The sequence below is a fragment of the Oryza glaberrima genome, chromosome 5, assembly GCF_000147395.1.
Source record: "Oryza glaberrima chromosome 5, OglaRS2, whole genome shotgun sequence".
In the NCBI taxonomy this organism is placed as follows: Eukaryota; Viridiplantae; Streptophyta; class Magnoliopsida; order Poales; family Poaceae; genus Oryza; species Oryza glaberrima.
In genome coordinates this window covers 25,588,891-25,609,957 of record NC_068330.1, presented here as the reverse complement: position 1 = coordinate 25,609,957, position 21,067 = coordinate 25,588,891, and the positions used below count along the sequence as shown (strand labels likewise).

Genomic DNA, 21,067 nt, shown 5'->3' with positions numbered 1-21,067 from the left:
ACAAGTACTAACACATTTTACACGAAACGAGCTTTTCCAGATCTAATAATAATAGTACTAGTACTAGTAGTAGTAGTAGTAGTTGTAGTAGCATCTCGCACAGTTTTATACGACCACGTCAGTTCGTCTGCGGCGTAGTGCAGAGATGGGATCGCCGATCAGTGAGCGATTCGGTGCAGGCAACTGATAAGGAGGGAGGATCTCTCCGCCGACTCAGCACCGTCCGTTTCGGGACGTGGTGCCGCGTGGGCCCCGCGCCGAAGCTTCTCCCCTTTGCAGTTATCAAATTCCCCTTGCAGCCACGCAGATTTACGCCGCGCCCCCACGCAACCCAAAAGTTCAGCGTAAACTTGCCTATCAACAAAACTACAGCTCAGGCGGCCACGCGAAATCGCGAGGTTTCACGTACCAAAAGCGCAAAAATCCACTCGGATTCCACGCGGCCGAGCCACTGCACGTGGGCGCCCACGACGCGCCCCCGTATCGATCGGCACCGCGCTTTCCTCCTCCTGATCTTACCCGCTACTATATCATCATCTGCTTGCTTTCCCCCCGAGAGTCGACGGCCTCCTGCTCCTCTCGATCCAAGATAATTTCACTCCAGCGTGCGTCGGCCATGTCGAGCTTGATGGACAAGGCGAAAGGGTTCGTGGCGGAGAAGATCGCGCACATCCCAAAGCCGGAGGCGTCGCTGGACAGCTTGTCGTTCAAGGGGATGAGCCGCGAGTGCATCACCGTGCACAGCAACGTCAACGTCTCCAACCCCTACGACCACCGCCTCCCCATCTGCGAGCTCACCTACACCCTCAAGTGCGCCGGCAAGTACGTGTCACAGCTAGCTTTTGCTTGTCCGATCGATGATCCATCCATCTCACGCTCGATCGAATTGTGCTAATTGTGTATTGGTCGATTTGGATTGATTGGTCATCATCAGCGTTGTGGCGTCCGGCACGATGCCCGATCCGGGGTGGATCGCGGCGAGCGACACGACGAAGCTGGAGATACCGGCCAAGATCCCCTACGACTTCCTCATCTCGCTGGTGAAGGACGTGGGCCGGGACTGGGACATCGACTACCAGCTCGACGTCGGCCTCACCATCGACCTCCCCATCGTCGGCAACTTCACCATCCCGCTCTCCACCAGCGGCGAGATGAAGCTCCCCACACTCAAGGACATGTTCTAATTATCTTATCTCTAATCTCATCAACCAACTCCGATCGATCGAACTCTCTGTATGTGTGATGTGTCTCGCGAATAATGGCAGCTGCTCTGCACCTGTGTTCTTCTTGCCCTGCATAGTATAGCATGGCTGTATGAGCAGCTGAAAAATTACCTCTATTCCTAATGGTTGCAATAATAAGCTAGAGAACTGAACTTTTGCTTGTTTATGTGCTATGTGGGATTGCTTGTGATTGGCATGGCCGAATTGTTCAGTGAACGTTGGGGAAAATGGTACCCGTTTTGTGCCAGGTTATGTCGTGTCCCTATCCTACCTTAATCATGTAGGCGATGCATTTTAATTCGTGAGTGCACCCGTCTCGCGATCAAAATGACTCAATTGTAGCGCATTGGCACGATTTATTCAGCGAAAACACACCACTATTAAGAACTGTTTGCGTCTACATGTTAGCGGTTGCATTTGGCTAGCTCAGGAAGTCAGAATGCATCGGCCAATCGATTGCAAGTCGCAACGTTACGCCGCCGTTGGTTGGTGACTTGGTTCCAACACGAAGAACAGGACGCGCTGACGAGATGAGTTGGCTCTTTCCGATAAGCAGCACGGAGCTTGGTACATGGGCCAAGCCCAGGGCCCTAGCTGGTCATATAGCCCAGGAAATAAGTCTGTTGTACGTCCCTCAACTCATGTCCCTAGTTGAATGACATCCCTCAACTGAAAAAGGGGATATAACCATTGCAAATATACTCCCCAAGCGGTTTCTCACTTTCGTAGGTGGTTTCGTTTGGCGTGGCAGTTGACTCGCTGAGTCATAGGTGGGACCCGCTTGCCAGCAGGCCATGCGCAGGGTTGGAACTTGCCCTCTACCGGCCGTGCGTGGGGGAGGACCATGCCGGCCGGCCGCACCACGCGCGGGGCAGGACCTCGACCTCGCCGGCCGACGGCCGCGCGCGGGGGAGGATCTTGCTGGCTGGGCCGCACGCGGAGGAACATATTATATCCGGTTTTATGTTTGAGGGATATGATTTAACATAAGTTGACGGAGGCAAAATAGACTTATTCCTATAGCCCAGCCTCCATACCTTGCTTGGCCCATGCAGATGCCTTGGCAGATTTTTCCTTTTTCTGAGCTTCCAGCCTGCCGTGAAAGCAGGGGCGGAGCTAGTATATGTTAGGGGGGTGCCTAAATTTTTTAGCTATACATCATCTATTTTCACCATATATGCACCCCTTAAATACAAACTTAGACACCCGTATCAGCTTAAACTTGATTTAAAGTAGAATAAATTAAACAAGTGGCACCACCCTCTGTTTCGCTCTAGCTCCGTCCCTGCGTGAAAGGAAATTGAACTGTCCCACCGTCCCACAAGCCGCGCCGGTTTTCATTGTTGGGAATTGAACTGTGTATATCAGCCATCCGATCCCCCAAGATGCACCCATAACCATGGATGCCTAGACTAACCATGCGCACCGGACCAGAGGAAGAAAGCATATCTAAACTGGTACGTCATTATTGGAGATTTATGGCATTTTTTTTTGCGCTCCATTGCATATGTCGATTCACTTCGCTGTATTTGAGTGTTTCACTCCCTGTTTATTGGACGTTGCACGTAACTGCACAATCTTGTCGTATGAGTAATGTTAGATTTTGTGTCGAATATGTGTACGTAGTCGGTTACAATTTAGGACTTGGAGTTGTACTATGTGTAGGACTAGAGTAAGAGTCGGACTCTGTCCTAGGATCTCTCATAAATAGAGGGACGTGCCTGTTGTAACCGCATGACGACTTAGCATAGCGAGAGGGAGCGACTGCCGGCGGCCACCGGCCGTGAGCCGTTGTAACTCTGATACGTTGTAATATGCTGGATCGGGGAGGAGCGCCCGTAATCAGTGCCCCGGAAATGTAGGCCTCGGCTGAACTCCGTTATCAAATATCGTGTCTCGCTGTCGTCATCATATTTGGATCTCCTGTGGCGTTTTCTTCCGCGTTTGGTTTCCGATGTGATTTTGGGGCCGGTTTTATAACAAGTGGTATCAGAGCCCAAGGTTTGGAACTCGGAACAATTTCCATGGGTCACATGGTGGAGAGGGCCCAGTAACAAGTTTTCGGGGTCACATGGGTTGATGTGACGGGGGAGATTGTTGGGTCTGAGGCTAGATAACAAATCATCGGGGTCACATGGGTTGATGTGACGGGGAAGATTGTTGGGCCCGGGGGAGATTGTTGGGTTTAGTCCTACATCGGTAATTGATGATAGGGGAGCATGACCTAAAAGGTGGGGGCGGTCCTCACCCATCAGACTAGTATTTTGGGTTGTGTAGGCCCAGGACCTAAAGTTGTGGCTTCGGTTAGGCCTGTGGTGGAGCATGCCTAATGTGACATGGGTGGCCCACGGTTGTGGGCCGGGCTGCGCACTCTAACAAGTTGTTAGAGTTTGTGTCGAATATGTGTACGTAGTCGGTTACAGTTTAGGACTTGGAGTTGTACTAGGTGTAGGACTAGAGTAAGAGTCGGACTCTGTCCTAGGATCTCTCATAAATAGAGGGGCGTGCCTGTTGTAACTGCATGACGACTTAGCATAGCGAGAGGGAGCGGCTGCTGGCGGCCCGTAATCAGTGCCCCGGAGATGTAGGCCTCGGTTGAACTCCTAGGATCTCTCATAAATAGAGGGGCATGCCTATTGAAACCGCATGACGACTTAGCATAGCGAGAGTGAGCAGCTGCCGGTGGCCCGTAATCAGTGCCCCGGAGATGTAGGCCTCGGTTGAACTCCTAGGATCTCTCGTAAATAGAGGGGCGTGCCTGTTGAAACCGCATGACGACTTAGCATAGTGAGAGGGAGCGGCTGCCGGCGGCCCATAATCAGTGCCCCGAAGATGTAGGCCTCGGTTGAACTCCGTTATCAAATATCGGGCCTCTGTGTCGTCATCATGTTTGGATACGTTTTTTTTCGCGTTTGGTTTTTGATGTGATTTTGGGGCCGGTTTTATAACAAGTAACCGTCTAGAAAGTGCCGGGAAAAAAAAACTGTTCTGTTCATGTTGCAGTTGGTTTTCTTGGATATTGCACATATTAATTTGTTTCTTAGTGTTGCATCCATTATTTTTTAAATGTTGTATCTCTTAATTCAGTTTATAAACAAGTAAAGTGAAACATTTAACCAAGAGATCAGACATTCTTTTCAAGTGATATATATATATATATATCATTCGATATATATTCTGGCTAGATTCAGATGACCGATCCTTAGTTGCGCCCTTCTTTTATTTTGGGAACACCTCCTACAATTGTTAGCTATCCTGGCATCCGAATTCGGAAGGTATCAAATGTGACAGATCTTGACCGACCACCTAATAATAAGCACAAGCTTATAAAAAATCATCAGTGCAAAGATCGTGCAAAACCGAGCAAAAATGCTGTACAGAACATAGATTTTGATCATCCTACGGGCAACACGTGTGACCTGACCAGTGTATATCTTACTAGCTATCTTCCATTCTTCCTCAATACTGTATAATGGAAGAGAAGAACATGACAGTTCATGTGTGTAGTCAATTAGCGCTCCAGGCCACCAACTAGAGCGACAGCCGGCGTCCAAGAACGGCGTCGTCATCCAAAAAGTGGTCGAGATCATCGTCGAAGGGGCCAAAGAAATCGTCCATATCCATCTCCACCGGCGCCCAGAGGTCGTTCTCGTCGTCCGCCATGGAGCACGTAGTGTCGGCGCTGTCCTCCGTCTTGGCCGCCGCCGCCGCCGCCGCCTCGTCCGTCGACGCGCCGCCGGGAGACGGCTGCTGCTGCTGCTGGTGGTCAGGGGACGCCGGCTTGTTGTTGCGCGTGGTGCCGGCCAGCGAGTTGAGCTGCGTGGGCACGGCGTGGCAGTGCTCGGCGATGTAGGTGATGACCAGCACCCCGGGCTTCTCCGGCGACCGCTCCACCATCTTCCTCGCCATGCACGCCTTGAGGCTACTGCACTTGTAGTATCCCCTGTTCAAGAGGAACACGCATGCATATACACGATGCAATCAATCAACTGAACTCAAACGCTAATGGCAATTGGCAGTGGCACTGCTGGTAATGCGACTAGCTAGTTAATTACCGAGGATACGGCGAGCCCTTGATAGGTTTCTGGCCATACTTGCGCCATGCCCAAAGGTCGGTGGAGACGCCGCCGTCGGCAACCGGCACCTCGCACACCACTTTCTTCAGCTGGCTCTTCTTGCTGCATCGATCGAGCATGTAAATTAACCACAGCTGTTAGTGCTAATAATCTCATCAAATCAACAATGAAATATATTCATTTTTCTCAGTGCAGCATGGGCTGTGTATATATATTTGTACCTTCTTTTGGGCCTGGCAGTACGAACGCCCGGTTTCCGGCCAGGCTGCTTCCTACCCTGCCCGGACGTCGAGGCAATCGCCGGGAAGGAGATGAGCACCTCATGCTCGCCGCCCTCCCCACGCTCGCGGCTCGTCGACGGCGCCGTCACCAAGAACGGCGCCCGAGGCAGCTCGTGGTACAGGTCCAAGTACTCCAAGTCGTAAAACGATGCCGCCGCCGACCTCACCGGTTGCCCAACGAACTCCGGCACCCCACCAGCACGGCCAACGACGACGGTTTCGGCTTCAGCCCGCCGCGTCGTCGACGGCGCCGCCGGCGGCTCCGGCTCCGAGTCGGCGACGGCCGTGCCACAGCTCCTGACCAGTGCCTGGAGATCCCAATCGTTGGAGTACTCCATGATCAGCTTCTTGAGGAGCGGGTGAAAGCGAGAAAGAGAGCTAGCGTGTGTGATGGTCATGAGAAGAGGAGGAGGGGGTTGACTTTGCGACGAGCAGCGGGATACTTATAGCGGCGAGATGAAGGGAAGTCGTAGCCTAGCCAGCTAGAAAGTCAAACACAACGGCGCTTTTTTGTGCGCAAGTGGTGGGCACGAAAAGCGGCGGCGATTGATCGACGGACGATGGATGGATCGATCAGTAGTGCATGCACTGGCCGTTGAGGATAACCAAGCTAGCGAGAATGCTAGGTAGATCGCGTCAGGATCTGCACGTAACCAGCAGTCTTAAGCTTTCTAAGCCTAATTTTATCCCGTTTTCACGTGTTGTATTTAGTATTAGTAGGCGGGCGCCTGACATGTTTATGAGGCCGGGGTGTGTGCGCTTGCCACTGGCCACCACTTTCTTATTGTTCTTTATCTGACTTTCATCCAAATGTCAAAGGACAGAGAGAGAGAGAGAGAGAGAAAACCGGATGTGCAAAACCGAGCTGTGGTGAGGAACAGAGAAACCATCTGGCACACCTGGCGCAGCTACATGAAGTACGGAATAAACCTGGAATTATGCCATACGCTGGTGAGTTTTTTAACAAGCGCAAAAATGTCAACATTGACATCAAGCTCGATTATCCCATTTGTTATTGGATTGACTTCCGTTAATGTCAAACGAGAGAGAGAGCGCGCAGAACCGTAATAAGGTGCAAACAAGTAAACAACGTCGATCGATCCTATCGTAAGCCTTTTTAATAAATAAAGATACTAGCATATACCCTTGTGAGACATGTCCCTGTCTCGATCGGAATCTTTGCGACTTGGTTATTGGCCAATTTTTTTTTAGTATTATGGAGGAGGAGTTCCAAAAGTGGCAGGGAACCCGCAGCGATGGGAGGTAGTAGTGGTGCGCTCTCGGCTTTGGCTCTTCCGTGCGCTGCATGCGTCGGCGCGTGGTTGCTTGCTACAGGCGAACGCGCGTGCGTGTGCGTGTCCGCGTGGTGGTGGGAGTTGGGTTGGGTTGGGTTGGGGCGCCTCGAGCTGTCGATTCGGGGGGATTTTGGCGATGCATGCACGCACCCATCGTGCGATCGATCCGACGCGTAGACGGAGGATCTCGTCGCCGATACGATCGATCCTCCTCTGCCGTTTTGGCAACTCTTTCCCTTTACCGGCTTACCCACCGTATCTGCATGCCGACACGCGCCTGTAAAAAAAAGTTTTTTTTGTAGTACTACACGAGAGACACAAGCAACCGGGCTTTGCTAGCTGCAGAGTCAAATTAAAGGAAACAGTTTCCAGTTTGAGTTTTTGACGCACTGTTTGTTTATAGGAAAAGACAGTGAATTGAATTTTGACAGCGAATGGGGATACAGCGAAGTTACTGTGGATGGGATGCCGATGGTTAGTTCGCTCTAAAGGTCAGTTTTGGCACGCCGGCTTTTGTGAACGCAAGATCGGGTCAACCCGCGAGCTAAAAAAAATCGCGGTGATACGTACAGATGCAACACGCGTGACACCAATGAGCGAATCGGAGCGTAGCATATATAGGATGGCGCCGTCGCGTTCCTTCTCATCAGTTTGGCTAAGATTTGGGACCGACCGAGAGAGAGACTTGCGACGGGTCACTGCTAGCTCGAGTGAGATGTGCGTGCCGTGTCTGTCTGTACGCGCGTGCAACTTGGATTTTGCCCGACTCGCACGGCGGCTATTTTGCGATAAAATTTGGCTTTAATCGATTTTGAAAACGTCTAGCAACGACGCGTCGTCCCAGGCCGCTGCCGATTTATATTCGCGAGAGATTTTTATACATGGTTTGTGTTTTTCTCACTTTGGGTTGGGGACGTCGGTTTCTGATCGGAACAGGGCCGATCGAGAGTGCGAGTACTATCGTCACTTGACATGCGCATGGCTTCAACTGAGTCCGTGACACTGTAGTGTCGTTCTTGTCAAACACTGCTCCGGTCAATGGATCGATACGCTTCCATTATTAAAGGCGTCAGGCTTTGACTTAATATAACCACCACATTTGCCTTTTGACTTTTCAACCGCAAGTCCGCAACCGAAATTTTCAATTTTGAAACATAAGGTTACGGTTAATTTTTAAGGGGTTTTCACTTGTTGTTTAATTCCCGATATTGGCCTTTAAATCATAACAACTAGCTGGGTGGCCCGCGTAATTGCGCGGCTAGCACCCAAACAAAATAATATATTTTTAGTATGATTTTACTTAAAATTTATTAAATAGCTATCTTATTCTCTTAAGACTTTGAAAGACCAAACCTTATCATCCTCGTGTTTCTAATTATATAGTTTTTAAAAGTCACACCATTATCATCCTCGTGTTTCTAATTATATAGTTTTTAAAAGTCACACCAATTGCTACCCCTTATGTCATCTCTTTTATTTGCTTACTCGATCTATCACTATTTCTATTCATTCTTTTTGGAACCTTTAAAATTTGGATTTTATAGTTTTAGAGTTTATTGTCACATTGGGTTTCGTTTTTATAATTTTTAGATGTCCCGTCAAACATTGCCATTATACTCCTCTACGACCCGTCCACTGTCTCTTCTCTTTATTGTCATTGAGATTTTAAAAATCGAACATAATTATCGTTTGGGTTCATTTTTACTTTAAATCCCGTCAAACCGTCAGCGGCTTTGCCATTGTACTCTTCTACGGCTCGCTCGCTGCCTCCCTTCTTTATTGTCATTGAGATTTTAAAATCGAATATGATTATCATTAGATTTTTTTACTTTTTGGAAGTTCCTAACCTTTAAAATTTGAACGATGCCACTATGCCCCTCTACAGCCCGTCCGTCGCCTACTCTTTATTGTCATTGTGATTCTAAAAATCAAACATAACTATCGTTGGAATTCATTTTTTATTTTCTAGAAGTCCCGTTAACCGTCGGCGGCTCTGCAACCATACTCTTATACGCCCGCCCGCTTCTTCTCCTTTTTATTGTCATTGAGATTTTAAAAATCGAATATGATTATCAATGGGTTTATTTTTTTACTTTCTAGAAGTCCCGGCTACTGTATTACTTGTTTGCTTCACAGCATGCCTGACGTCCCTCCTTATAATCGTCATTAGGATTCTATTTGTTGTTTTATTAACAATTTTTATATAGCGTATCAACCGCCATCACTCTACTCTTTTATAGGCCTGTTACTTAATTTATCTCGTCATGTGTTTTAGATGGTTTTTTTCTTTCAATAGTCTTTATTTTTATCACAAATTTTAGTTATTTATAAATTGTATTTCTAATTTAAATATTATTTTTCCTTTTCTAATTTCAGAATTTATTTTTTTTAAAAAAATAGTTAATACCGTATTGTGTTCTTTTAATGTTTTTAATTTTTTTAATTTCAGTTGTTTCAAAATTGTATTCCTACTTAAACTCTCTTTTATTTTTTTCTAATTTTGGATATTATTTTATTTTTTATTTGAAATTTTAATTAATCTCGTATTGGGTTCTTATACTGATTCTTCTTTCAATATTGCTTATTTTTAATTCCGAATTTCAGCTAATTTTAAATTGTATTCCTACTTGAACTCTTCTTTTATTTTCTTTTGCTAATTTCTGATTTATTTTTATTTTTATTCCAAATTTTAGTTAATCTCGTATTGGGTTCTTATATGGACTCTTCTTTTAATATTCCTTATTTTTAATTCCGAATTTAAGCTATTTTTAAATTGTATTCCTACTTGAACTCTCCTTTCCTTTTCTAATTTTGGATTTTATTTTATTTTTATTTCGAATTTTGGTTAATCTCGTATTGGGTTCTTATATAGAAACTTCTTTCAATATTGCTTATTTTTAATTCCGAATTTCAGCTATTTTTAAATTGTATTTCTACTTGGACTCTCCTTTCCTTTTATAATTTCAGATTTATTTTTATTTTTTTTAAATTTTAATTAATCTCGTATTGGGTTCTTATATGGACTCTTCTTTTGATATTCCTTATTTTAAATTCCGAATTTTAGCTATTTTTAAATTGGACTTCTACTTAGACTCTCCTTTCCTTTTTTAATTTTGGATTTTATTTTATTTTTATTTCGAATTTTGGTTAATCTCGTATTGGGTTCTTATATGGAAATTTCTTTCAATATTGCTTATTTTTAATTCCGAATTTCAGCTATTTTTGGTTAATCTCGTATTGGGTTCTTATATGGAAATTTCTTTCAATATTGCTTATTTTTAATTCCGAATTTCAGCTATTTTTAAATTGGACTTCTACTTGGACTCTTCTTTTTCTTTTTTTCTTTTTCTTCGATTAATGTAGGAATTTCTAGCCCCCACAGCGAACGTGGTGCCTCCTTTCAAGGCTGTTTTAATAATATAATAGATAGATAGATAATAGATAGATAGATAGATAGATAGATAGATAGATGCGTATATATAAATTTTAGATAAATTATTTTTATCTTCATTTATTTTTTTACTGTTTATCAGCTGTAAAGGCAAATGATGACTCGTTTCAGATTCTTCACAAATAAATCAGCCAGTAGGCGTGATGTCCGAGATAAATGGGCCTAAATGAGGCCGTGCCATACAATGGCCCATTTATTACGGCCTACTAGCTTCGGCCCTCCCCATCCCGCGTAACCGCCGCCGCCGCCGACCTCCCTCAACTCCGATGTGGGGAACCACGGCCGCAGCCGTGCGCCGGCTCTGCGCGGCCGGCGATGTCCGCTCGGCGCTCGCGATGCTCGCCCGCGGGACCAAGTCGGGCGATGCGGCGCTGGACGTCACCGCGTGCACGGCGCTCGTCAACGGCTGCTGCAAGGGCGGCGATGTGGCGGAGGCCCGGAGGGTGTTCGATGAAATGCCGCTCCTGGGGCTTGCACCTAACGAGGTCACTTACACTGCTCTGATGCATGGCTACTTCACTCATGGACAAAGGGAGAAGGGTTTCGCCTTGTTTGAGGAGATGAGGAGGGGTGGAGTCGAGCCAAATCTCTACACCTACAACTGCTTGATTGGGGAGTGGTGCAGGACAGGGGAGTTCGAGCGCGCTCGTAGCTTGTTCGACGAAATGCCTGTGAGGGGCATTGTGCGCAATGTTGTCAGCTATAACACCCTCATTGCCGGCCTATGTAGGCATGGCAAGTTGTGGGATGCTGCCAAGCTGTTGGATATGATGCGCACGGAGGGTACCCGTCCGAGCATCATTACATTTAATCTTCTTGTTGATGGATACGGCAAAGCTGGCAAGATGTCCAATGCTTTGCATTTCTTCAACCAGATGAAAGCGGCTGGTTTCCAGCCAAGTGCAGTGACATACAACATGCTTATTGCTGGCTTCTGTCGTGCTAGAGATATGACCCGGGCAAACAGGGCTTTATCTGACATGAAGGAACGAGGCTTGGAACCGACCAAAGTGACATACACGATACTAATTGATTCATTTGCTAGAGAAAATCACATGGATAAGGCTTTTGAGATTCTCGCAGGGATGGAAAAGGCAGGTCTAGAGGTGGATGCACACACTTATGGTGTTCTGGTCCGTGCACTCTGCATGGAAGGGAATATGAAGGATGCTAGAAAGCTGTTTCAGTCAATGGGAGAGAAAGGTGTTGAGCCAAGCAATGTGATCTATGACATGATGATTTATGGCTATGGGAGAGAAGGGAGCTCATACAAGGCTCTGAAGTTAATCATGGAGATGAGGCAGAAGGGTTTGATTCCAAATTCTGCAAGTTACGGCTTGACAATCCGTGTTCTTTGCAAGGATGATAAATGTCAGGAAGCTGAGGCTCTGCTTGATGACATGGTGCGTGCTGGTTTGCAAACAAGTGAGTCGATCTGCCAGGCATTATTGGATGCCAAGGCAAGATTGAGAGGTTCTGCTAATGTTTCTTTTGTGTAGGTAGCAAGGCATGCCTTAGTGAAATTATATCTATCTTGACTCTTGAGAATTTCGAAAGATGGTGCACAAGGAAACACATCTTCAAATGGATGTATGCTGATATCTATGTATTGAATTGCAACATAGGAAACTGTACGGTCATTTGCTGGGCACCATCAGAACTTCATTGCAAGCAAAAGTGATAGTCAGCAAAAAGACGGAAGATAAATGCACAGAGCACTTTCTGCAAAATAAAGGTCGGTGCTTATTGGCATCCTGTGCCTTTATGCTACTGAACATTTCAGAAATGTTCAGCTATTTTTACAAAGTTATTTGTCGACATGAAAGCAGCTGGCCAGGGAAATAGAATCTAATCTGGCAAGGAAAAGATAGTCTGAGCGCCCTCTGGTCGAGCAGACTCGTCCTGCACAGCCAGAGGCTCTGCTATGTGAAACTTGGTTTGAGCAAAACCCTTGCTCAGGTTTACTATCTCTCTCCACACTACCAATTTCCAAGCCACTAACTTCACATGAAACATCTGTAGTTGATGGTTCTGCCGTTACTTTAGTGGGGCAAGCTCTGGAAAGTGATTCTATCTGTGACAAGGGCTTGGAAATTGTTTCTGTTCATGACAAAGGTCTTGAGGTTAACTTGGCACCTGAACCTATGGACCAAGTAGAAGCTGCAGTGCTGCACAAGCCAAAGGTGAACAAGAATTATCTTTGAAGAATGAGGCACGCTCTACCCTTGTTCAAAAATGAAAGAAAAAAAACTTGGTGGACATTTGTGTTCAATTGGAAAATTTAACCAAGAACTTTGCGTGTACGACCAATTTGGATGCAACCAAATTTTGAAGGTGCAGGTATGCTGTTTTGAAAATTAAAACCCCAGCCTTGCGATTGAAAAGGCATTTCATAGTGCAAAGTTTACTTGGTTTACATGGTCCATATTGGTAGTGTTGGGTCCTTTTAACTGAGTTAACATGAAACACATGTGCATAATTGTTTTATTCATTCCCTTGTAGGAACTGGCAGCAATCTTATGTAGTAGGACAGATGAGCTGGAGTGTCTTTCTGAGCCGACGAGTTCTTTCTCAAAGGCCTGGTTTAGTTCCCAATTTTTTCTTCGAACTTTCAACTTTTCCATCACATCAAAACTTTCCTACACACACAAACTTCCAACTTTTCTGTCACATCGTTCCAATTTCAATCAAACTTCCAATTTTGGCATGAACTAAACACACCCTTTAGTATCACATTGAACCACAACAAAATCAAACACAACCAGTGGAGAAGAATCCCAGATTTGAAATGTTGGCCGTTTCCGAGGAGGAATAAGTCCACTTTGACTCCCTGAAAAGTGACCCAAATCTAATTCATGACCCTAAACCGCAAAACCGGATATCTCGACCCCTCGAACTATTGAAACCGGTGCAATTTGACTCCCTTGGTGGTTTTATAGAGCAGTTTTGCTGACGTGGCGCTGATATAGCGGTATTGACCAGTCTATGGGGTTGACGTGGCGCTTAGGTGGCATTTGAATTAAAAACATATATGCGGGACCCGTTAGTCATTCACACACATTAAAAAAATTGTGGGGCCCACTGACATATGGGCCCCACATGTCATCTCTCTCTTTCTTCTTCCTCCCCTCTTCCTCCCTTCTCTCTTTCTTTCTCTCTCTCCCCTTCGGCCGGCGGCGGGCATGGGCCGGAGTGGTGGCGGCGGGCGGTGGCGGGAGCTGACACAGGAGCTAGCTGGAGCGGCGGTCCCCGGAGTGGAGGAGTCGACGATGGCGAGGCAGCACTCGGCGAGATAGGGTCGGCGTCGTGGAGGAAGTCGACCGGCGGGGGTTGTCTTTGGCGAAATGACGGGCGGCGCGCGCCGGCGGACCGCGGCTTCGGCCTCCACCTCAGTGGTGGCCACCTCACGGCGCCGGGGACGACGGCCACCTGGGAGAGATGGAGCTCGCCGGAGCTCCTCCGCTGCCGCCCAAATCTGACTGAGGCCTGCCGTCGCCGCCGAATTCTCTGATCTCAATCTCTACTCCCCTCAATTCTCTGATCCTTAAACAAAAAAAAAGTCTGAATCTCTACTGCTCACTATGCAGCACGAATGAGGAATACGTACAAGAATCAAGAACGGACGCATCGGCTAGTCAGAAAAGTGGAAAAAATTCGTTGAAAAATTTGGTTAGGTCATGTGTACGGAGGACCCATTAGAGATAAACGAGAATACGGCTAAGCCATGCGAGAATGCGGCGATGGAGTCTGAGTCTTGTAGAGAGTCCTCATGGTGTTCGAGTGTTCGTGAGGAGGGGATTGAATTCACAGCAAATGAAAGGGAAGGAGAAAACATTGATGTTCACACTCCACAGCCGGACGATTTTCTTTTTTTTTATAAAAAAAAGTCAAGTTTTCCCAAAAGGAATAATTGCTGCACACCAAGAAGTGTGAGCGGCGGAATCAAGTTTCCCCAAAAGGAATCAAGTTTTCCCTTTCATTTGCTGCACACCCAGAAGGGACCTTGGAGGTCGGAGTGGTCGGGAATGGTGGTGCGGTGGTGGGCGGTGCCCTGAGGGTTGAGGTAGCGAAACCACGCGAGGTCGGCCGCACAACGGCGGCGACGGTTGTGGTTGCATTGCTGGGAATGGAGAAGGACGAGACGGAATCGCGGTAAGGCACGGCCATGGCAGTGCTCATCCAGTGGCACAAATGGCTGTGGTTGCCGCTTGCCGAATGGGGAGGGAGAGAGAGAGATAAGGGAGAGAGAGGGGGAGGATGAGGAAGGGATAGACTGACATGTGGCCCCACAAATTTTTCTTCCGTGCGAATGACAAATGGGTCCCACATGTATATTTTTAATTCTAATGCCACCTAAGCGCCACGTCAACAGCAGACCAGGTCAACATTGCCACGTAGACGCCACGTCAGCAAAACCGCCGAGGGAGTCAATTTGCACCAGTTTTAGCAGTTTAGGGGTCAAAATATCTGGTTTTGTGGTTTAGGGTCATGGATTAGATTCGGGTCATTTTTAAGGGAGTCAAAGTGGACTTACTCCTTCCGAGGATGGAGAGAAGGGGAGAGATCGTCTGCAAGGTCCCATGGCCCATGCGGCCTATCTAAATTGGACTTGAAGCCCAACTTCCAAGCAAGACCCTTGCTTTTACTCGTTTGGCACAGCTCCAGCTCTCAACTCCAACTTACCTAGAGCTGGAGTTGTGCCAAACGGTCTAGATTCACCCAAAAATGGAGCGGAGCGGGATGAATCGCTCCTAAAAATTGTACTACCGAGATGGAGCGGCAAAAACGTCGCTCCGCAGCTCTACTCCAAAATTAATTACAGAGCTACCCATCCCCTTTCGTCAAAATTACAAGAAAATGCCATCGCCCTACCCCGACCCACCCGAACCGCACCGCCCATTCCCTCCACCCCTAGAGCCGCAGCCCCTTCTCTCGAGAGAGCGATAGGGGAGGCGATACCGTGAGAGGAGACGGCGGAAGCACACGACGGCGGCGGCGGCGGCGCACAGCGGTGGCGTAGGCGCACGGCGACGGAGGCCTCCCTCGTCCTCTCGACGCGGCGGTTGGAGTGGTGCACGGCGGCGGCGTAGGCGCACGGCGGCGGCGTGGTGCGGCTTTCGGCGTTGTTACAGCTCACAGCAGCGGGGTGATGCAGCACGGCGATGGTAGCGGAATCAGAGCACGGGGACGGCGGTGGCTTAAAAGGTTCCAGATTTGTGTGCAAGGTATTTTCCAAACCCTAGTGATTTGGTTCATTACTATGTGGATTGATTGTTCATATTTGCAAGGTTTTCACATCGGTGTGCATGTTTCCAAATCTGTGTGCAAGGTGTCCAGATCTGTATGGTAGAAAATGAAACAAGAAAATTAACTATGGATGCATATATGGATGTTTGGATGTACTTAATCTTACGATAACTATGGATGTATATATGGATGCATACAGTTGTCTAAAGTTCATTGTGATGCATATTTGGATGTAACCATGCGTGCTGCATATATATAAGCACAAGTGTGATGTGAGTGTCTGAATGTATCATATGAGAACTAGTAACCTCTATTCAGAATGTATTTGCGTTTCAGTTTCAAAACATATTTCAATTTCAGTTTCTGATTGAAAATGACAAATGTGTTGCCTTTCAGTTTTGGATCTGTGATATGCCATATGTTATGCTTGCAATGAACCTCTATTATAGATCTCTAGCATGAGATTGACCAATAAAAGGTTGTCAAATGTCAGATAGATCTCTAGGATGAATTGATTGAAGTCTGAATTTGGTTGGACTGTTTATATGTTCACAAGTAAAACATATGCAGCCAGGTCAGAAAAAACGCAAGTTATGAGTTTGCCACTAGAATGTCTTCAAAAGTTTAGAGAATATTTGAGCTCCACTTGATGGCTAGTCATTCTACTCCCCTGCTTTCATCTCATCCTAATAGATGTATTTGTATTTTAGTTTGACACCGCAGGTTCTTTTTTCTATTGGATTCATTCACCACTGATTCAGAGTGTTGCTTGTTTTTCATGCAGCAAAGTCATGCCAATTGACAGGACAACAAAAAAGAATTTATGTCAATCCTCTATCTGGAAGAACCTTTTGTTGCCTAAAGATACCCAGCTGGTAGCTAATTGTATGTTGTGAACTGATTGTATGTTGTGAACAAAAGACCTCTCAATGCTTTGCTGCTGAAATATTAAGGGATCGTGACAGAGCATATTATTAATGTTAGATCTATACCATCGAGCGAGTTATGTACTGGACCTTTGTTTTATGTTTTGATGACAACGCTACTATTGTTAATGTACTGAACATTTGTATTATTTGCTAATTATGCCAACTATTTTATCAATTATTATTTAACTTGCAATTTTGTTAAAATTCTAAAGAAAATAAACAATTATCAGTTATATACCACGAAAACAGCAAAAATCACAAGGGTACTATTGTCAACCTCCCTCCTATACTCTCTTTCAGGAGTTCTAGAGCTGACAAAGCTAGCCAAACACTTTTCAGCTCGCTCTAGCTCCCACTAGAGCTAGCTTCCGCTGGAGTTGGAGTTTGAAGCCCTACCAAACGGGGCATGCCTCTGAGCAAGCTCCATTTCTGGTACCCCTCCATTCCCCTTTTCTTTTTTTGAACGAATCGGCAAGCTGCCAATTTCATTGAATAGAGAAGGAGTAAACTTTACAAGTAAGAAAAACCAGGCCCAGGACCTTCGGTCCTACTGAGCTAAAAATAAAAAGCAAGCCAGCTACCAAGATGCCTCGCCCTCGCCCAAGACCATGTTTTGGCCTCCTCTTTAATTTTGGCCAACAGACTTCCTATAGATAGCTCTTTGTGCTGGAAAATTCTACGATTTCTCTCGTTCCAGATTTCCCAGTTGACCAGAAGTGTTAACGTGCGGAGTGCTTTCTTTGGGACTTCCTTCAAGTTGGCGGTGGCCTCCCACCACTCTGACACCGATTGAGCTGGTTGCCATTGTCCAGGGTTCAGTTGACCACACCCAGTCCAATCAGATAACGCCGCCCAAATTTTCCTGGTGTATTTGCATTCTGCGAGGAGGTGGAGAGCAGTTTCTTGGGTGTGTCTGCATAAGGGGCAGAAAGAGTTGTTCTGCCAACCCCTGGTTGCCAGTCTGTCGGAGGTCCAAACTCTATTTTGGATGATCAACCAGGCAAAGGTCTTGCACTTGCGCGGTGCCCACGGCTTCCATATTAGGATGTTAAAGTTGGTGGCAGTAGTACCTAGGAGCTGCGCTTTGTAGGCCGACGTTGCCGTATATTCACCGTGGCTAGTGAGCTTCCACACTATCTTGTCCTCTTCATTCTCTGTGAAATGCACGTTGTGCACTGCACTCCAGACATTGATTAGCTGGCTGACCGGCTCCGTTGTCCAGCCTGAGGCTGGAGGAAGGTCCAGATCGAGCAGCCACTGGTCTGTGGCTGAGGCCTGTTGTAGTGTGCTGTTCTTTTTCTTGGAGGTCACGTAGATCAGGGGAGCTACATCCTTTAGTCTTCTCCCTTCCAGCCAAGCTGAATCCCAAAAGCTTGTTTTCGCTCCATCCCCTATAGTTATGGTTGTTGCTGCTGCAAAAAGTAACCTATCCGTGTCGTCACAGGGTGTTCCCGACCCCACCCATGCTTTTTCCGGTGATCTCCACTCGTTCCAAAGCCACCGCAATCGTAAAGCTCTTGCAAATTCCTCCAGGTTCAGGATGCCCAATCCTCCTGAGGCTGTAGGGAGGCAGGTCCGTGTCCAATTTATTTTGCACTTGCCCCCCGTCAGAGCTTCACCGCCTGCCCATAGGAATTTCCTTCTCTGCTTGTTGATGACCTCTAGGGACTCATTTGAAGTTTTTAGGCCCGTCAGAAGAAAAACAGGTTGTGAAGTGAGCACCAATTTAACCAACGTTGATCGCCCTGCCAAGCCAATATGTCTTCCTCGCTAGCTTGCTACTCTACTCATCGATTTGTCGTAGAGAGGTTGAAGGTCTACTTTGTGCAGACGGCTAGTGGACAGAGGCAACCCCAGATACTTCATCGGGAAGCTTGCCCTAGTTGCAGGCGTGTCATGCAGGATGTCGTCGAGGTCTAGATTATCGCATCTGACCGGCGCCACTTGCGATTTTTGCAAGTTCGTGCATAATCCTGATACCTTCCCAAAACGATTTAGCAGATCGGCGAAGGCGCTCACGTCCTCTTTGGTCGGATTAATGAAGAAGGCCGCATCATCCGCGTACATAGATGTGCGGAAGCGCACAGCTCTTCCTCGCAGCTTACTTAGAACTCCTATGTCGGTAGCCTTGTCTAACAGGCGCTGGAGGGGGTCTATAGCCAAGATGAAGAGGAGGGGGGATAGGGGGTCACCCTGCCGCAAACCCTTCCCGTGTCTGATTGTTTCGCCCGGGATTCCATTCAGGGTGATCTTTGAGGTGGAAGTGGACAACAGCCCGAATATCCAGTCGCGCCATTTTTGCGGGAAACCCCTATTTTGGAGGAGCGCAAGTAGGTAGTCCCATCTGACCGAGTCAAAAGCCTTGGAGATGTCCAACTTGAAGAGGAGGATCGGGCGCCGAGTCCTGTGATATCTTCTCACCATATTCCTCACATACATGAAGTTGTCGTGTATACTTCGCCCGCGAATGAAGGCACTTTGATTTGGCGAGATCAGTGACTGCATTAGTTGCCTTAGTCTAATGGCGAGCACTTTGGAGAAGAGCTTGGCGAAGCCATGAATTAAGCTTATTGGCCTAAAATCATTGATTCCTTCGGCGCCATCCTTTTTGGGGATGAGAACCACGTTGGCGGAATTTAGAAGGTTAAGGTGCACACTTCTCATGTTATGAAGAGCATTGAACGCCGCAATTACGTCAACTTTGATGATGTCCCAGCATGACTTGAAGAATTTGCCAGTGAAGCCATCGGGGCCTGGAGCCTTGTCCCCTGGCATTTCTTTCACCGCCTTGCGTATCTCTGCCTCGGAGAAAGGCTCCTCTAGCCGTGTCAAGTCTGTCGGGGCAACGTCTAAGGAGGGCCAGTTCAGGTCACCGGTTCTAGGTTCTGGTCGCCCCATCACTTGTCCGAAATGGTCGGCAATGACCCCTTCCTTTTCTGCATGTGTAACGGCCCATCCATTTTGCCTCCTTAAACGGAAAATGTGGTTTCTTCTTTTCCTTGCATTTACTTTGCGATGGAAGTACTTCGTGTTGGCGTCCCCCTCTTTAATGTTGGTTATGCGCGATGCCTGCTTCTTCCTTGCCCTTTCAATGACCGCATACCCGAGCAGCCTTCATTTTAGGCCCAGCCGTAGCTTAAACTCTGCTTGTGTGAGATCTCTATTTTCCTGAGCCGCGTCTAGGCGTTGAATCACATCCAATGCCAAGTGGAACTTGAGTTTAACTTCTGAGTAGATTCCTCGCGCCCGTTTCTTTAGGGCCAGGGCAGTGTGACTCAGTTTGTCTGCCAGACGGTGGAGAGGCTCATGATGCGTCGATGTTCGTTCCCAAGCCAATTGAACCTCAGTCCTGAATCCCGGAAGCTTTGTCCAAAAGTTTTCAAATTTGAAGGTCCTTGGGCGTCGCGGCCCTTGGGGGTTTGAGAGAAGCAGTGGGCAGTGATCCGATGTTCCCGAAGAGAGAGCATGAAGGATGTGGTGACCAAAGGCGAGGTCCCAATTCTCGTTACAGAAGAATCTGTCTAGTCTGACCAAGGTTGGATGGCGTCTCTCATTGGTCCAGGTGAATTTTCTATTTTGGAGATGGATTTCCTTCAACTCACAATGATTAATGGCTGCGCGGAACCGCCTCATACGCCTTAAGTTAATATTACTGTTGCTCTTGTCACATGCCCTGTAGATCATGTTGAAGTCACCAATTAGGAGCCGAGGTTCGTTGTTAGCCGGCTTTAAGCGTCTGATTTGCCGAAGGAAAATCTCTTTTTCTCTATGTCTCGTTGGCCCATAGACCGCGGAAATGGTGAAGGTGTCCGCCGTATGAAGGAGGCTGACTTTTGCCGTCATCGTGTAGCGACGCAGCCTCACTTCTGTGATGTTGATCGAGTTGGAGTTCCAAAGTAGGAGGATCCCCCCTCGAGTTCCCCTCGCCGGCTTGATAGCGTAACTATCCAATTTATATCCTCCTAGGTATCTCGCCAAAACATCGTCTACTGCTCTCAGTTTAGTTTCTTGAAAACAAGCGATACTACAGGCCGTGTCCACCATTAGTTCGTGTAGCGCCGTGCATTTGGCAGGGGAATTTAGGCCGCAGACGTTCCAGTTGAGGAGTTCGATATTTTGATTAATCATGAAGAAGTGGCTTGCTCTCAGATGTTGCCCGGCTTGCAACACAATGCAACATAAATCCCAGAGGCAGAGGCGCTGAAGCAGTTGCATGAAGTCTCAAGTAAAGCAAGCAGAAAAGAAGTAAAATAATGCAGTCAATGGGGCTGTAGCCTGACGCATGCATATTTCCACGTAGAGGAAGCGAAGTAGTAGTCTTAGAAGTTCCCATTTCACAGTACAGACCAAACATCAGAAGATAGTCGACTTCCACCGAAGCTTCCTGACGGTTCTGGTTCATCCAGTGCATCACACGGCACCGCAAAAGAAGAGCAACAACGCAGTTCAACATACATGAAAACACAAGCAGAAGGCGACGACGGCCAATGACGCAGTTCAACTTAAGAGACGACATAAGCAGAAGACGACGACGACGACAATACATGCAAGCAAAGCTTGCTCAG

At 47.2% G+C, this 21,067-nt stretch overlaps 3 protein-coding genes across 4 annotated transcripts; 2 read left to right on the top strand and 1 right to left on the bottom strand.

Moving 5' to 3' along the window:
- The first annotated feature begins 534 nt into the window (after positions 1–534).
- On the top strand, positions 535–1,389 carry LOC127772879 (late embryogenesis abundant protein Lea14-A-like). Its single transcript, XM_052298865.1, has 2 exons — positions 535–822; positions 935–1,389. Exons 1-2 carry the CDS (start codon positions 617–619, stop codon positions 1,182–1,184), a joined length of 456 nt encoding a protein of 151 aa, XP_052154825.1. The 5' UTR covers positions 535–616; the 3' UTR covers positions 1,185–1,389.
- Positions 1,390–4,381: 2,992 nt separating this feature from the next.
- On the bottom strand, positions 4,382–6,105 carry LOC127774484 (WRKY transcription factor 22-like). The gene is made up of 3 exons (XM_052300743.1): positions 5,521–6,105; positions 5,279–5,401; positions 4,382–5,166 (listed from the first exon to the last, which is right to left on the bottom strand). Exons 1-3 carry the CDS (start codon positions 5,976–5,978, stop codon positions 4,755–4,757), a joined length of 993 nt encoding a protein of 330 aa, XP_052156703.1. The 5' UTR covers positions 5,979–6,105; the 3' UTR covers positions 4,382–4,754.
- A 4,462-nt stretch (positions 6,106–10,567) lies between these two features.
- LOC127772863 (pentatricopeptide repeat-containing protein At4g11690-like) lies at positions 10,568–16,690 on the top strand. Of its 2 annotated transcripts, none has more exons than XM_052298847.1 (3): positions 10,568–12,666; positions 12,829–15,551; positions 16,363–16,690. In XM_052298847.1, exon 1 carries the CDS (start codon positions 10,593–10,595, stop codon positions 11,823–11,825), a length of 1,233 nt encoding a protein of 410 aa, XP_052154807.1. In that variant the 5' UTR covers positions 10,568–10,592; the 3' UTR covers positions 11,826–12,666; positions 12,829–15,551; positions 16,363–16,690. The 2 variants fall into 2 exon arrangements, with proteins under 2 accessions (XP_052154807.1, XP_052154806.1); XM_052298846.1 differs by having other exon boundaries at positions 16,358–16,690.
- The last annotated feature ends 4,377 nt before the right edge of the window (positions 16,691–21,067 follow it).

Bases quoted from the DNA above. Each gene is read 5' to 3' on its own strand.
- LOC127772879 (XM_052298865.1), top strand. From the start codon at position 617: ATGTCGAGCTTGATGGACAAGGCGAAAGGGTTCGTGGCGGAGAAGATC. The intron at 823-934 runs GTACGTGTCACA...GGTCATCATCAG, and splicing joins ACCCTCAAGTGCGCCGGCAA to CGTTGTGGCGTCCGGCACGA.
- LOC127774484 (XM_052300743.1), bottom strand. From the start codon at position 5,978: ATGACCATCACACACGCTAGCTCTCTTTCTCGCTTTCACCCGCTCCTC. The intron at 5,402-5,520 runs GTACAAATATAT...CGATCGATGCAG, and splicing joins ACTGCCAGGCCCAAAAGAAG to CAAGAAGAGCCAGCTGAAGA. The intron at 5,167-5,278 runs GTAATTAACTAG...CCTCTTGAACAG, and splicing joins AAGGGCTCGCCGTATCCTCG to GGGATACTACAAGTGCAGTA.
- LOC127772863 (XM_052298847.1), top strand. From the start codon at position 10,593: ATGTGGGGAACCACGGCCGCAGCCGTGCGCCGGCTCTGCGCGGCCGGC.